Below are 13,770 nucleotides of genomic sequence, written 5' to 3'. Positions count from 1 at the left end.
ATGACCAGTTCTAAGTCTCAAGGCTTTCGGTGAGCTGGGCCCAATCAATACTGCTTGCTCTGAAGCCAGGAGGGAGCATGGAAATGATAGTGGCTTCTCCCAACTCTGCTGTCAGTTCCATAGCCTTGGGCTGCCTCTAGGATATAGCCAGATGGAAGTGCTTGCCTGGTGTCTGCCATCCTCTCCACCCTCACCTGTGTGACAGGCCAGGGATAAAACAGCACAAGATGCTTTATTGTGTACAAATCCTAAAAGCCCAACCACGGACTCAAGTGACTGAGGGAGGTGCTGGGCCCATCCAGGGGCAACAGCCGAGGTGAACAGCCAGCTCTGAGCAACCACTTGCTTCCAGTGTTCCTTCAGATGCCCTTGTGAAGCAAAGAGGAAGGAGGCCTTCCTGGGAGCAGCCGGGACCACCAAGGCCAGGTCGGCTGCCTGACAAGGTGAGTGAACATGGGTGGGGACAGGCGCGCCCTATCTCCCTGGCTGTAGATGGTGGTGCAACTGTTCAGCCTGGACCTTCAGGCGCTGGAACTCCTCCTGGATGAAGTCAGTGAGGGCCTTGCGCATCTCCACCTGTGCGCAAGGACAAACCAGGATGGAGCTGGCCAGTGGCCTCGGCAGGCCCAGACTCTCCCAAGGATTGAGGAGCACTCACCGTGGACCGGTTTTCTGCCCGGAGCCGCTCGAGCACGGGCAGAGGGCTGAAGGGCTTCCCGATGAGCACGGTGATTCTCTGTGGGCCACACCAGGGCTCGGAGCCAAAGCTCCCAGTCCTGGGGCTTGGCTCCCCACCACGGCCCCCACCCTCAACCCGCCTCCCCTCTGCCACTGCCTGGAGCCTCCCACTCAGCCACCTCCCACGTCTGCCCCACGCACCTGTCCGAAGCGGGGGAAGTAGGGTGGGCTGTTGGGGAGCACGTCGTTCATTCCTGCAGTGGCAGTGGGCACCAGGTTAGGGTGAGGATGGGCACTAGGCAACCCTTGCCAGCCCTCACTGCCCCGGTCCCCACAGGAGGCTCACCCACATGCCACAGTGGCAGGATGACAGGATTGAGACGACACTCAGCAATCAGGCGGCCGATCCCTGCCCAGAGAAAAGCCACCCAAGGTGGGTTCGCTTGCTCCCCTGCCTAGCCACCATCCCATGCCTCACCGTACCCATTGGCCCTTACCCCACTTGAATCGCAGAAACTCAGAGCTCATGTTCACCTTCCCTGTGGGTGCAGGGTGGGGTGAGGGGGCAGCAGCGGGTCACCTGCTGCACCCGAGGCTGGAAGGGGGTCCCCGCTGACCTTCGGGGAAGATATGCACCCAATCCCCATGGTTGAGCTTGTCCAGAATGAAATCCATCCCCTTCTGGTAGACGCCATCACCTGCGGGCAAAGGCATTTCAGGCACATCCCATGGGGGTCACCCCAAGGAGCAGCCTCAACTCCAGATGGCTCACCCTGAAATTTTGAACTGGCCCCTCATCTGTCTGCCCACTCTGCTCCCTCAGTATGCCAACCTAGGGGCTCTTCCTGCCAGCCTGAATCAAGTCTATTCCTGGGGTCTCAGTCAGGCCTGCAGCCTGGCCTACTGACCCAGTTCTCTGAGATGGCAGAATGTTTTCAGAGATATGCAGGATAAAGCATGAAGGAAACTCAGATTTGCCATGGGCCAGAGTGAGTTATCCCAAGTGCCCAATGGGGAGGGCACTTGCCTTGCACACAGCTGACCCATGTTCTCCCCAATACCCTCAGAGAGTTCCCTGAGCCCTCCAGGATTGATCCTTGAGCACAGAGCCAGGAGTAAGCCCTGAGCACTTCCAGGTCTGGACCCCAAACCAAACACAACCTGTCACACCTTCCAAACTAAAACAAGTGGGGCTGAGCTGGTCCTGAGACCATGGTACAGGAACCAAGTGGACTGAGGTCAGCAGTGACAAAGGCACCCAAAGCTGAACTGGATTTCACCTGAAGTTGTGAGTCACCTCACCTGCAGGACCCATGGAGGGGACAGAGGCAGCCAGCTAGGTGCTGTAGCCTGCCCGCTGCACACCTGGCTCTGCCCAATAGCACTGGAATAAACCCAACAGTTTGCTCTTACCCTGCCTCATGGTTCATTCTTAGGATCCAGGGGCCAACCACAGAGGAAGCTGAGCACCTCACTCAGGAGACTGGGGTCACCTGACCATCTTCCTGACTGCACTGCACTCACTCTTGCTCTCTGTGGATTTGGGCTACACTTGAAAGAGCTCAGAGGCTACTCTCCACTCAGTGCTCAGTTTGCTCTTGCTGGTGCTGGGAAAGCTTGTGTTCCAGGCCACTGGACTCCCTTTCTGTTCCTGCAGTTTCAAGAGGACACAGAGGTACCAGTTATTCATATTCATATGGCTTGTGCAATCTCACTATCTAGGGGTAGAGTATTGAAGTGGCTCAGGATTTTGGTACATGGCAGTCATTTGGCACACCTGGTACCACCAGACTACCTGCTCTTATTTCAAGTGTTTCAGACTCACAGCTCACTTCTTCCTTTTCTTTTTGGTTTTTGGGACATACCCATTAATGCTCAGGGAATATTGCTGGTTCTGTGCTCAAGAATTACTTCTGGCAGTGCTTAGTAGACCATAGGGGATACTGAGGATCAAACCCTGGTCAGCTGCATACAAAGCACCCTACCCATTGCACTATCTCTCTGGCCCAACAGACACCTTCTTGGGTTTTTTTGGTTTGTTCTTGTGCCACACCCGGCAGCACTCAGGGGTTACTCCTGGCTCTGTGCTCAGAAATCACTCCTGGCAGGCTCGGGAGACCATATGGGATGCTGGGAATTGAACCCAGGTCCGTCCTGGGTCGGCCACGTGCAAGGCAAACTCCCTACCATTGTACTATCTCTCTGGACCCTCAACAGACACTTTCTGTTCAAAAGCCCCAACTTGGATGTGAGGGAGATCTGGCTATGACATCTGTCACCTCATTGATTACCAAGGTTGGCTAGGTAGTGTCCCCTTTCTCCCTCACGGCTCCTGTGTCCCTCCTGAAGCTATGTGCTAGGTTGAAGAGGATGGCCTTCCTTGAACAAAGGAAGAATTCTTCAGTGGAGGCTATACAAGTAGCTGCACTTCCCTGCTAGAACCTCCAAACAAGCTCTCAAGGTCCATTTGTAGGAGAAAGTAGAGTAGTTGGCTTCCAAGATTCCAGACACATTCAGATGAGGCACTGCACATGGCAGTCTGCCTTTGAAAATGAAAACCCCCATCTCGATCTCCAGTACCCATGATCTCCAGTGACTGAGTCTGGAATAGCTCCTGAGCACTGCTAGTTGAGGACCAGAAACCAAACAAATAAGAGAAAGATTTGGTTTCTGGTTGTGCAAAGATGTGCTAAGATGCAGGGTCAAAAGAAGTGAGAGAGGAAGTGCACTATGCATGCCTTGGTCTTGGAATGCAGTGGTCATCAGAAATGAACCTCCTGCATACAGGGCTAGAGCACAGGCTTTGCACAGGGGAGGCCTGTCTTCAGTCCCCCACCAGCACTGCTTCACAAATCAGAGAGAAACCACAATAAAATTGCTACAGAAATCCCAAGGAAAACAAAGAAGAATGGAGCATGAGGCTGGGGAAATAGCTTACTAAGCTCAGGGCACGCTTGGCACTACAAGTTCAATTCCTGGCACTGCACAGTGCACCAAATACCATCAAGAGCAATCCCCAGTTAAGCACAGACCCTGAGTACCACTAGGTACTCAAATGGAGGCATTATGTCATGGCACAGGGATAAAAATGGGCACATGTGGGGGCAGAGCAATAGCACACCACTTATCTGGGTTTGATCCCTGAGCACCACCAGGAATGACTCTTGAGCAGAGCCAGAAGTAATCGCTGAGCACCATGGGGTATGGCCCCAAAACAACAACAAACGGGCACATGTGCCATGGCTGCACAGGTAGGGAGCTGACTCTAGCCCCAAATACCACAGGGCAGCAGTCCTGAACATAGCTGGGACTGACCGTTGAGCATAGAGTGGCTTCAACAGCACTTGGAAGGCCCCAAATAGCCAAAAGTAGAAAGAGAGTGAAAGGTGGAAAAATGACATTTCAAAAGTTAGGGGCTGGAGAGGTGGTACAAGCAGTAAGGCATTTGCCTTGCATGCGCTAACCTAGGATGGACCGGTTTTGATTCTCATATGATTCCCCCAAGCCAGGAACAATTTCTGAGAGTGCATAGCCAGGAGTAACTCCAGAAGGTCACTGGAGGTGGCCCAAAAACCAAAAAAAAGTGAATCAAGGGCTGGAGCAATAGTACAGTGGGGAAGGCATTTGCCTTGCATGTGGCTGACCCGGGTTGAATCCAGCACCCCATAGTGTCCCCTGACCATGCCAGGAGTGATTCCTGAGTGCTGCCTGGTAAGGCTTAAAAAACAAAAGTGAGGGGCTGGAGAGATAGCACAGTAGTAGGGCATTGCACACAGCTGACCCAGATGGTGGACAAATGGTGGTTCGAATCCCGGCACCCCATATGGTCCCCCAAGCCTACCAGGAGCGATTTCTGAGTGCAGAGCCAAGAGTAAACACTGAGCACTGCTGGGTATGGTCCAAAAACCAAAAAAAAGTGAATCTTAGACAATTTAGTATGCCTGGAGCCTGTAGTTGATCTTATGCCAGGATGCTTCATGAGTAAGTTCTCCCTGTTTTTAGGCCAAAGGTTTTTCCTTTCTATTTTCCCTATATTTGCTGTGCATGCACACATCTTTTTAAAAATTATTTATTGTATTTTTTATCTCTTATCTTTTAAATTGGGGCTCTTGCCTTTTTCATAGAGCCTTGGGACACAGATTATTTTACCACATATTCCTGCATTTTTCTATAAAACTAAGAGGTAATGAATAAAGAAAGGCTGGGGGCCAGGAGTCAAGTGGTCTCAGATGCATTGGCAGGGAAATAAATAAGGATAAACTAAATATCCCAGCCGAAGTCAACAATAACAGAATCAAGGGACCTAAAGTTTAACAATCTAAACTCAAAGGGGCCTGTTACACTGGCAGGCCAGGGGGCAAAGGGTAGTGGGATAGGATGCACTCTGGGTCCATTGATTGACACTGTTGGTGGGAAAGGCCCTGACTCATTGTAAATCTGAAATTCAATATGAAGGACTCTGTAGATCACAATTGTTTCAAAAAACTGAAAAAGAAGTGAATCCAATTGGACAACCCTCTAGTCTCCATCCATACCCAACAGATTTTACATGGAATAGGGTCTGGGTAGGTATGACAGAGTTCCACCCAGGCGAAGGATGCTGTAGCAACGGGGGACACAGAGTGATTCTTTTTTGAGAAGAGGTATGCCGATCAGTTGGGGCTCTGACAGAGACATCATAGAGCTGAGTGGCACAGAAGTGAGTCATTAGGGGCTGGAGAGATAGCATGGAGATAGTTTGCCTTGCATGCAGAAGGACGGTGGTTCGAATCCCAGAGTCCCATATGGTCCCCCATGCTTGCCAGAGGCTATTCCTGAGCGTAGAGCCAGGAGTAACCCCAAGCGCCACCAGGTGTGATCCATTAAAATAATTTTAAAAAAGGAGTGACTATTATGGACCAGCAGCAAACCACAGCTTTCAGAGTGCTCTGGGCACAGCTGTGGCCAGGCTGCACTCACGAGCAATGATACCAGACCCAATGGGCAGCTAGCAAGGACTTGATGCTTGGCCGGTGGGAAAGACACGGCCATGGACAATTTGAAACTCTTCCTGGGGCTCCCTAAAACAGCCGGACAGGGGCCAGGAGAGAGTAGCATAGGGAAAGATCACTTGCCTTGCACGTGTAAGGTCCTGGGTTCAATTCTTGACACCAAAAAAAAAATAAATGAACCAGGTAAGGAGTACAAAGATTACAGCAGGTAGGACAGTGGCTGTGCATGCAGCTGACCAGCACCCCATAGGGTTCCCTGGGCCCACAAAGAGTAATCCCTGAGCAGAGAACCAGGAGTAAAAACTCTGAGCATCACCGGGTGTGGTCCAGAAATAAAAATTTTTCCAAAAGGGCTGGAGCGATAACACTGCACTAGGGCAATTACCTTGCACGCAGCAAGCTGTATTTGACCCCTGGCATCCTATATGGTTTCCTGAACACTGCCGGGAGTGACTTCTGAGTACAGAGCCAGGAGTAGCCCCTGAACATCACAAGATGTAGCCCAAAATATACACAAACACTAAAACAAACAAGGGGCTAGAGCGATACCATAGAGGATAAGTCGTTTGCTTTGTACAGAGTTGATCTGGGTTCAATCCTCAACATCCAAACCATCCCCCAAGCCTGCCAGAAGTAATTTCTGAACATTGCTGGGTGTGTCACAAAAATAAAAAAAAAACAGAAAAAAAATATTTTTTCGGTTTTTAGGTCACATCCGGCAGCAATCAGGGGTTATTCCTGGCTCTACACTCAGAAATCGCTCCCAGCAGGCTCAGGGGACCATATGGGATGCTGGGATTCGAACCACTGTCCTTCTGCATGCAAGGTAAATGCCCTACCTCCATGCTATCTCTCCAGCCCCATTAAAAATATTTTTTAATGAAAGAAAAGAAAGTTGGGCCGGAGAGATAGCATGGAGGTAAGGTGTTTGCCTTTCATGCAGGAGGTCATCGGTTCAAATCCCGGCGTCCCATATGGTCCCCCGTGCCTGCCAGGAGCAATTTCTGAGCATGGAGCCAGGAGTAACCCCTGAGCACTGCTGGATGTGACCCAAAAACCACAAAAAAAAAAAAAAAAAAAAAAAAAAAAAGAAAAGAAAGTTGGGCCCGGAGAGATAGCACATCGGCGAGATAGCACATCGGCGTTTGCCTTGCAAGCAGCCGATCCAGGACCAAAGGTGGTTAGTTCGAATCCTGGTGTCCCATATGGTCCCCCGTGCCTGCCAGGAGCTATTTCTGAGCAGACAGCCAGGAGTAACCCCTGAGCACCGCCGGGTGTGGCCCAAAAACCAAAAAGAAAAGAAAAGAAAAGAAAAGAAAGTTAAGATAGGGACCAGAGAGATAGCATGGAGGTAAGGCGTTTGCCTTTCATGCAGAAGGTCATCGGTTCAAATCCCAGCATCCCATATGGTCTCCCGAGCCTGCCAAGAGCGATTTCTGAGCATGGAGCCAAGAGTAACCCCTGAGTACTGCCAGGTGTGGCCCCCCCCCCCCCAAAAAAAAAAAAGAAAGCTAAGACAGACATGAGGGGTGCAATTCAAATAATAGTATTATTGCCTTGCATGTGCAAGGCCCTGGGTCAACTCCCCAAAACATTCCCCCCAAGCGCTGCCTGGTATACCACCCATGAGAATTAAAAAGAGAGGCCAGATAACAGAGAGTAAAACACTTGCCTTGCATGACACTGACCAAGTTCAATCCCTGATATCCACGTGCACCAACAGGAGTGATTCCTGTGTGCACAGCCTGGAGTAGACCCTGAGCACTGCCAGGTGTAGCCCCAAATGCCTAAAAATAATCTTGAAATAATATAAAAACTTGGTCTATTTTTGGGTCACACCCAGTGGTGCTCAGGGGTCACTTCTTGTTATGTGCTCAGAAATCGCTCCTGGCAAGCTTCAGGGACCATATGGGATGCTGGGGATTGAACCTGGGTGGGTCCTGGGTCGGCCTCATGCAAGACAAACACCATCCTCACTGTGCTATCATCCCCACTGTGCTATTGTTCTGGCTCCAGACAATAAAAAAAATTTTTTTTGGTTTTGGGCCACACCCGATGACGCTCAGGTGTTACTCCTGGTTAGGCACTCAGAAATCGCTCCTGGCTTGGGGGACCATATGGGACGTAGGGGGATCAAACCTCGGTCCATCCTAGGCTAGCGCGGGCAAGGCAGACACATTACTGTTTGTGCCACCACTTGAAACGTGGAAACATGAAAAGGAAAAGCTGCCAGCCCAGCAGACCTGCAGCTACAAAGTAATATGGGAAGCCAGGAATTGAGCCATCTTCTGTCCTGGGTTGGCCTTGTGCAATGCTACCACTGATCTCTCCGGTCTAGCCCAACATTAAAGCTTGGGGTTGGGGGCTGGAGCAATGGAGCAAGCGGTAGAGCGTTTGCCTTGCATGCACTAACCTGAGCATCACCAGGTGTAGCCCAGAACAAAACAAAACAAAAAAGCTTGGGGTTGGTGATAGTACATTGGCGAAGGTGCTTGCCTTGCACATGGCCAATCTGGGTTCAACCTACAGCACCAAATAGGATGCCCCAAGTCCCATCAGAAGTACACTGAGCAGAGTTGGGTGTGACCAAAACAGAAACAAAAATAACAGAAAAAATAAATCAAAATTTAGGGGTTGAATCAAAAGCACAGCAGGTGGGGCATTTGCCTTGCATGCAGCCGACCAGGGTTCCGATTCCCAGAACCCCCTATGGTTCCCATGAGCCTGCCAGGAGTTAGTGCAGGTCAGAAGTAACTCCTGAGTGCTGACAGGTGTGGCCCAAAAACAAAAAAAGGGCGAAGCTAAAGAAAGAACTACCTGGGCCCGGAGAGATAGCACAGCGGTGTTTGCCTTGCAAGCAGCCGATCCAGGACCAAAGGTGGTTGGTTCGAATCCTGGTGTCCCATATGGTCCCCCGTGCCTGCCAGGAGCTATTTCTGAGCAGATAGCCAGGAGTAACCCCTGAGCACCGCCGGGTGTGGCCCAAAAAAAAAAAAAGAAAGAAAGAAAAGAAAGAAAGGAAAGAAAAGAAAGGAAAGAAAGGAAAGAAAGGAACGGACAGACAGGAAAGGAAAGGAAAGGAAAGGAAAGGAAAGGAAAGGAAAGGAAAGGAAAGGAAAGGAAAGGAAAGGAAAGGAAAGGAAAGGAAAGGAAAGGAAAGGAAAGGAAAGGAAAGGAAAGGAAAGGAAAGGAAAGGAAAGGAAAGGAAAGGAAAGGAAAGAAAGAAAGAAAGAAAGAAAGAAAGAAAGAACTACCTTAGGGTCCAGGAATCTCATTGTGCAAATCATGTTGCCTAAATAAAATGTGTTTGTTTTTCTTTTGGTGTCCTTGGGTCGCACCCTGCAGTGCTCTGAGGTTACTTACTTTTAATTGCCTGAGGGGTAATTCCTGGATCTGTGCTCAGAAATTACTCCTGGCAGGCCCGAGAGATAGCATGGAAGTAGGGCACTTGCCCTGCATGAAGAAGGACGTTGGTTCGAATCGCAGAATCCCAATTGGTCCCCCGAGCCTGTCAGGAGCGAATTCTGACTGTAGAGCCAGGAGTAACCCCTGGGCAATGCCGGGTGTGACCCCAAAACCAAAAAAAAAATTTACTCCTGGCAGGCTCAGGGGACCATATGGAATGCTGAGGACCCCTGAATCGGCCACATGCAAGGCAATCAACCTCTGTGCTGTGCTATTGATCCAGCCCTCAATAAAACTTTTGTTTTTGGTTTTGTTTTGTTTTTGCCACACTCAACAGCACTCAGGGGATACTTCTGATAGTTTCCAGGGACCCAGGGATTGAACCTGGGTCGGTCCTGAGTGGGTCCTGGGTTGGCCTTGTGCAAGACAAATGCCCTACCCCAGTGGTTGGCAACCTGTGGCTCAAGAGCCACATGTGGCTCTTTACACTTTTAATTTGGCTCTTCTGTGTGCTTGGTGGCCGCTCCAGGAGTCAGGACTCTGCTCCTAGCCTCTGTCAGTGCGTGTGCCCTGTGTGGTTCTCAAAATAAATCTCAATCGTGGTTTTGGTGAGATTTGGCTCAGTTGAAAAAAAAAGGTTGCCAACCACTGCCCTACCCACTGTGCTATCACTGTGGCCCCAGATAATAAAAAAATTTTTTTTAGTCTTTTGGGTCACACTCAGCAGCACTTAGGGCTTACTCCCAGCTCTATGCTCAGAAAACGCTCCTGGGGCCGGGCGGTGGCGCTAGAGGTAAGGTGCCTGCCTTGCCTGCGCTAGCCTTGGACGGACCGCGGTTCGATCCCCCCGCGTCCCATATGGTCCCCCAAGCCAGGAGCGACTTCTGAGCGCATAGCCAGGAGTAACCCCTGAGCGTCACCGGGTGTGGCCCAAAAAAAAAAGAAAAAAAAAAAGAAAACGCTCCTGGCACACTCAGGGACCATATGGGATGCCAGGATTCGAACCACCGTCCTTCTGCATGCAAGACAAATGCCTTAACTCCAAGGTATTTCTCCAACCCTTAAAAAAAATTTTTTTTTTGCTTTTTTTTTTAATTTGGGCCACATCCGGTGACACTCAGGGGTTACTCCTGGCTATGCACTCAGAAATCGTTCCTGGCTTGGGGGACCATATGAGATGGGATGCTGGAGAATTGGTCTGTGGTCTTAGGTTAGTGCATGCAAGGCAAATGCATTACCACTTGTGCCACCACTCCAGCCCCAATAAAACTTGTTTAAATGTGGAAACATGAAAAGCAAAAGCTGTATCCAGTTCAGCAGACCTGCAGCTAAAGTAACATAGAGTGGACTCAAGTTGCACCAACAGGGCTGGCTAAGGAATGGGCTCATTCATACTGCAAGGCATGGCTATAAAAAGGGATAAAATGTGCTGTTCACTTAGCAGAATGGAAGAAACTGGAAATTATGTGAAATCTCAGAGTGGGTCAATCTGTTGGTAGAGAAAATAAAAAAGGCACACCAGGGGATACTGAGCAGAAAACCAAGGTTATCATACTGAGCAGAAAACCAAGGTTATCTAAGGAGGAGGGGAGTGGGAGATAAGGAGACTAAAAAATTAAGGGGCCAGGAGACGGAAAGATAGCATGGAGGTAAGGCGTTTGCCTTTCATGCAGAAGGTCATTGGTTCGAATTCTGACATTCTATATGGTCCCCTGAGCCTGCCAGGAGCGACTTCTGAGCATGGAGCCAGGAGTAACCTCTGATCACTGCCGGGTGTGACCAAAAAAATTAAAAGTCTAAAATTAAAATTTAAAGTTCCCCTCCACAACTGAGAGCCTCTGCTTACCATTCTAGAGAAATGAGAGTTTCCAGGAGTTCCTAAAAACCACCTCAAACCATTCCAGGCTCCAGTCTTTGGGGACAGATCTGAGGGTTATTTTGTTGTTTTGGGCCATAACTCAGGTTCATGGCCACCATGCAAACTTGTGCTAATAATCCAGTCCCAGTTTGGGACTATTTTTGTTTTTTAGGGGGTCACATTCAGAGATGTTCAGGGTTAACCCTGGGCCTGTACTCAAGAATCACTCCTGCTGCACTCAGGGTGTTTTTTAGGGGGCCACATTCAGAGATGTTCAGAATTAACCCTGGGTCTGTACTAAAGAATCACTCCTGCTGCACTCAGGGAATCCTACTGGATACTGGGGATGAAATGAGTCAGCCACATGCAAGACAAGCATAATACCTGCTATACTAGGGCTCTGGTTTCACTGTTTGGTGTTATTTTATGAAATTTGCCAACTTTTGCTGTGAATCTCAAGAAACTGAATGCTAGGCCCAAGAGTTAGCTTGCCTTAATGTAGCTGACCTAGGTTCGATTCCTGGTACTCTACATGGTCCCCAAGCCCTGCCAAGAGTCATTTCTGAATGCAGAAGTAATTTTTAGGAGCAGAAAGCGTGGCCCCAAAACCAAAAAGAGGAAACCCAGAATGCTTAGTGCCTTGGTTACCTCCCCACCCCACCCTCCAGCTCAACAGGTGTCACCCTGTGGCCCCTGGTACTCCCCTCCCCCAGCCTGTCACTGTCAACTCAGCAACAAGAGGTGGCCAGGGCTCCAAGGTGACCCTCTGCCAACAGCCCTGCTCTCTGCCTCTCCATACAGGCACCTCAGGGGCCCAAACCTGTGTCTTGCCTATAGAACCTTTGGGGTCAGGAAGGGCTTGGTGGCACTGAGGTCCATTCCCAGCACCCTCGAGTCTGGAGGAGACAGGAGGCACCATTAGGTGTGCCATACAAAACGCACAGCATCAAGGAAAGCACCTCCTGTGTCCCAGAACCCCTTATGCAAAAGGGAGAAATCCACACGTGCACCATCACCATACAAGCATGTCTGCAGCCTCCAGACAGGTCCTCACCAGCTGGGACCTATCACAGCATGTTGCCGAGGTGGGGCTGGGTGTACCAGATGCCAGCACCCAGCGACACCCCACTCTAGCCCCTGATCCTGCCCAGTCACACCCCATCTGTTTGGCAAGGCACTCACCTCGGCACACGGGCACGCACTTGCCCAGGCTGAAGAAGTGCGAATAAAGCTCCCTGGTGAAGCAAATGTCTGCGGCCGCAGGAGTCCTGGCAAGGAGGTACAGTGCATCAGGCTCCGTGCAGAGCACCTAGTGCCTTAGCACTGCCTAGCCTCCAGGGTAGATAGAGCAGAGTCCAGGCTCACCAACGCATCAGCTTCAGGTTCCAGATGTGGCGGAGTTTAAGGATCCCTGTGGATCAAGAGGACTCTCAGCCTTGTCCAGGCTGGGCTGGAGCCCCCAGGATCCCCCACATTTCCCTGAGTCTGGCTCTACCTTCCTGCCCCCAACCTTACTCCAGGGAGTGGACCCTGGTCCTGGTCTATGGCAGTGCTTGGCCAGGGCCACCTCGGGGGCTGCCCCACCCAGCACATTCGGGTGAAGTCAACTGGGCAAGAACTCTGTAAGCACTGAGCACCCCCAAGGCGGCTGGCCAGGTTCAAACCCCACTGGGAACTGGAGAATCCGGTGGGGGGGGGGTTCCCAAACCAGCTCGACCCCAGTTCCAACCACCCAGGTGTGAAGGAAGTGGGTTGACGGTGTTTGGGGGGGCACGCGAATCTGGGTACCCCAGAGGTGAGGGTCGTCCATGCACGACTGGTGATTGGAGACGGTGATGAGCGGGGTGGCGGGGCCACGGTTCTCAATGAGCTCGTACAGCACCTCCTTGTTGTGCACCGTGAGGCGGTTCATGTACTCTAGGGCAAGAGACGAGTGAGGGGCGCCCGCTGCGGCCCCGCCCGCGGCGCCCCGCGCCTACTCACTGGTCCAGAAGCAGCTGTAGGTGCCCACCAGCCCCATGACGACGCTGCTGGCCAGGGTCCAGGCGAGAGGCGTCCCGGCGGGGAAGGGCCACTTCACCTGCAGGGGCATCTCCCGCCGCCGCGCGCCCCGCGTCAAGGTCACCTCGAGTGCCACGAGCCGGGGCACCAGCTGGGACAAGAAGCGCGGAGCAAGAGGGGGTGGCGGCGACAGCCGCGCACCCCGCGCCCCCGCCGGAAAGCGAGCCGGCTCCCCGCGCCAACCACCCGCCGCTGTCGCAAAGCGAATTCCGGACGCCTGACGGCAGCGACCGGGCCGTGTGGCCCCGCCCCTCCTCTCGCCCCGCCCACCCGCCGGCGGGCTCAGGCGACGGCACCTGCCCTCTTTGTCTCCTTCATTCATCCCCCGAAAGCCTCAGTCAGCCAGCACCGCTCCAGGCCGGCGGACGGGCCCCTCTCGGGTCTTTTCACTCTTGTATTTTCTTTTCCTGCCTTTTCTTTTTGTTTTGTTTTGTTTTGGGGCCACACCCGGTAACGCTCAGGGGTTAGTCAGGACTCTGCACTTAGAATTGCTCCTGGCAGACTCGGGGGACCATAGGGGACCCCGAGTATCGAACCCAGGACGGACCTGGGTCAGCCGCGTGCAAGGCAAACGCCCTACCAAACGCCCTACAAACGCTGTGCTATTGCTCCGGCCCCTTAACTTGTATTTTCTGAAACAAGTCTAAGGAACAAAATCAAACCTTGCTCCTTTACAGCCTTGGTGGTAAAGGGGTATCTTCTATTGGTTGCACGTTCTGTCGCTGGTAAATGCCTACATTTGTACATAATGACTGCTGCATTATGGCACCTGGATCC

At 51.6% G+C, this 13,770-nt stretch overlaps 1 protein-coding gene across 2 annotated transcripts; it reads right to left on the bottom strand.

The window, feature by feature from the left end:
• Nucleotides 1-213: 213 nt before the first annotated feature.
• TAFAZZIN (tafazzin, phospholipid-lysophospholipid transacylase) lies at nt 214-13,175 on the bottom strand. 2 transcript variants are annotated; one of them, XM_049767062.1, is made up of 10 exons: nt 12,916-13,175; nt 12,721-12,849; nt 12,298-12,343; nt 12,115-12,200; nt 1,296-1,376; nt 1,176-1,217; nt 1,025-1,087; nt 880-932; nt 659-736; nt 214-576 (listed from the first exon to the last, which is right to left on the bottom strand). In XM_049767062.1, the coding sequence occupies exons 1-10, from the start codon at nt 13,022-13,024 to the stop codon at nt 475-477; spliced, it is 789 nt and encodes a 262-aa protein (XP_049623019.1). In that variant the 5' UTR covers nt 13,025-13,175; the 3' UTR covers nt 214-474. The 2 variants fall into 2 exon arrangements, with proteins under 2 accessions (XP_049623019.1, XP_049623017.1); XM_049767060.1 differs by having other exon boundaries at nt 214-736.
• Between the last annotated feature and the right edge of the window lie 595 nt (nt 13,176-13,770).

Source organism: Suncus etruscus, chromosome X, assembly GCF_024139225.1.
Source record: "Suncus etruscus isolate mSunEtr1 chromosome X, mSunEtr1.pri.cur, whole genome shotgun sequence".
Classification (NCBI taxonomy): domain Eukaryota; kingdom Metazoa; phylum Chordata; class Mammalia; order Eulipotyphla; family Soricidae; genus Suncus; species Suncus etruscus.
The sequence above is the reverse complement of the archived record's forward strand: the minus strand, read 5'-3'. Positions and strand labels throughout refer to the sequence as shown.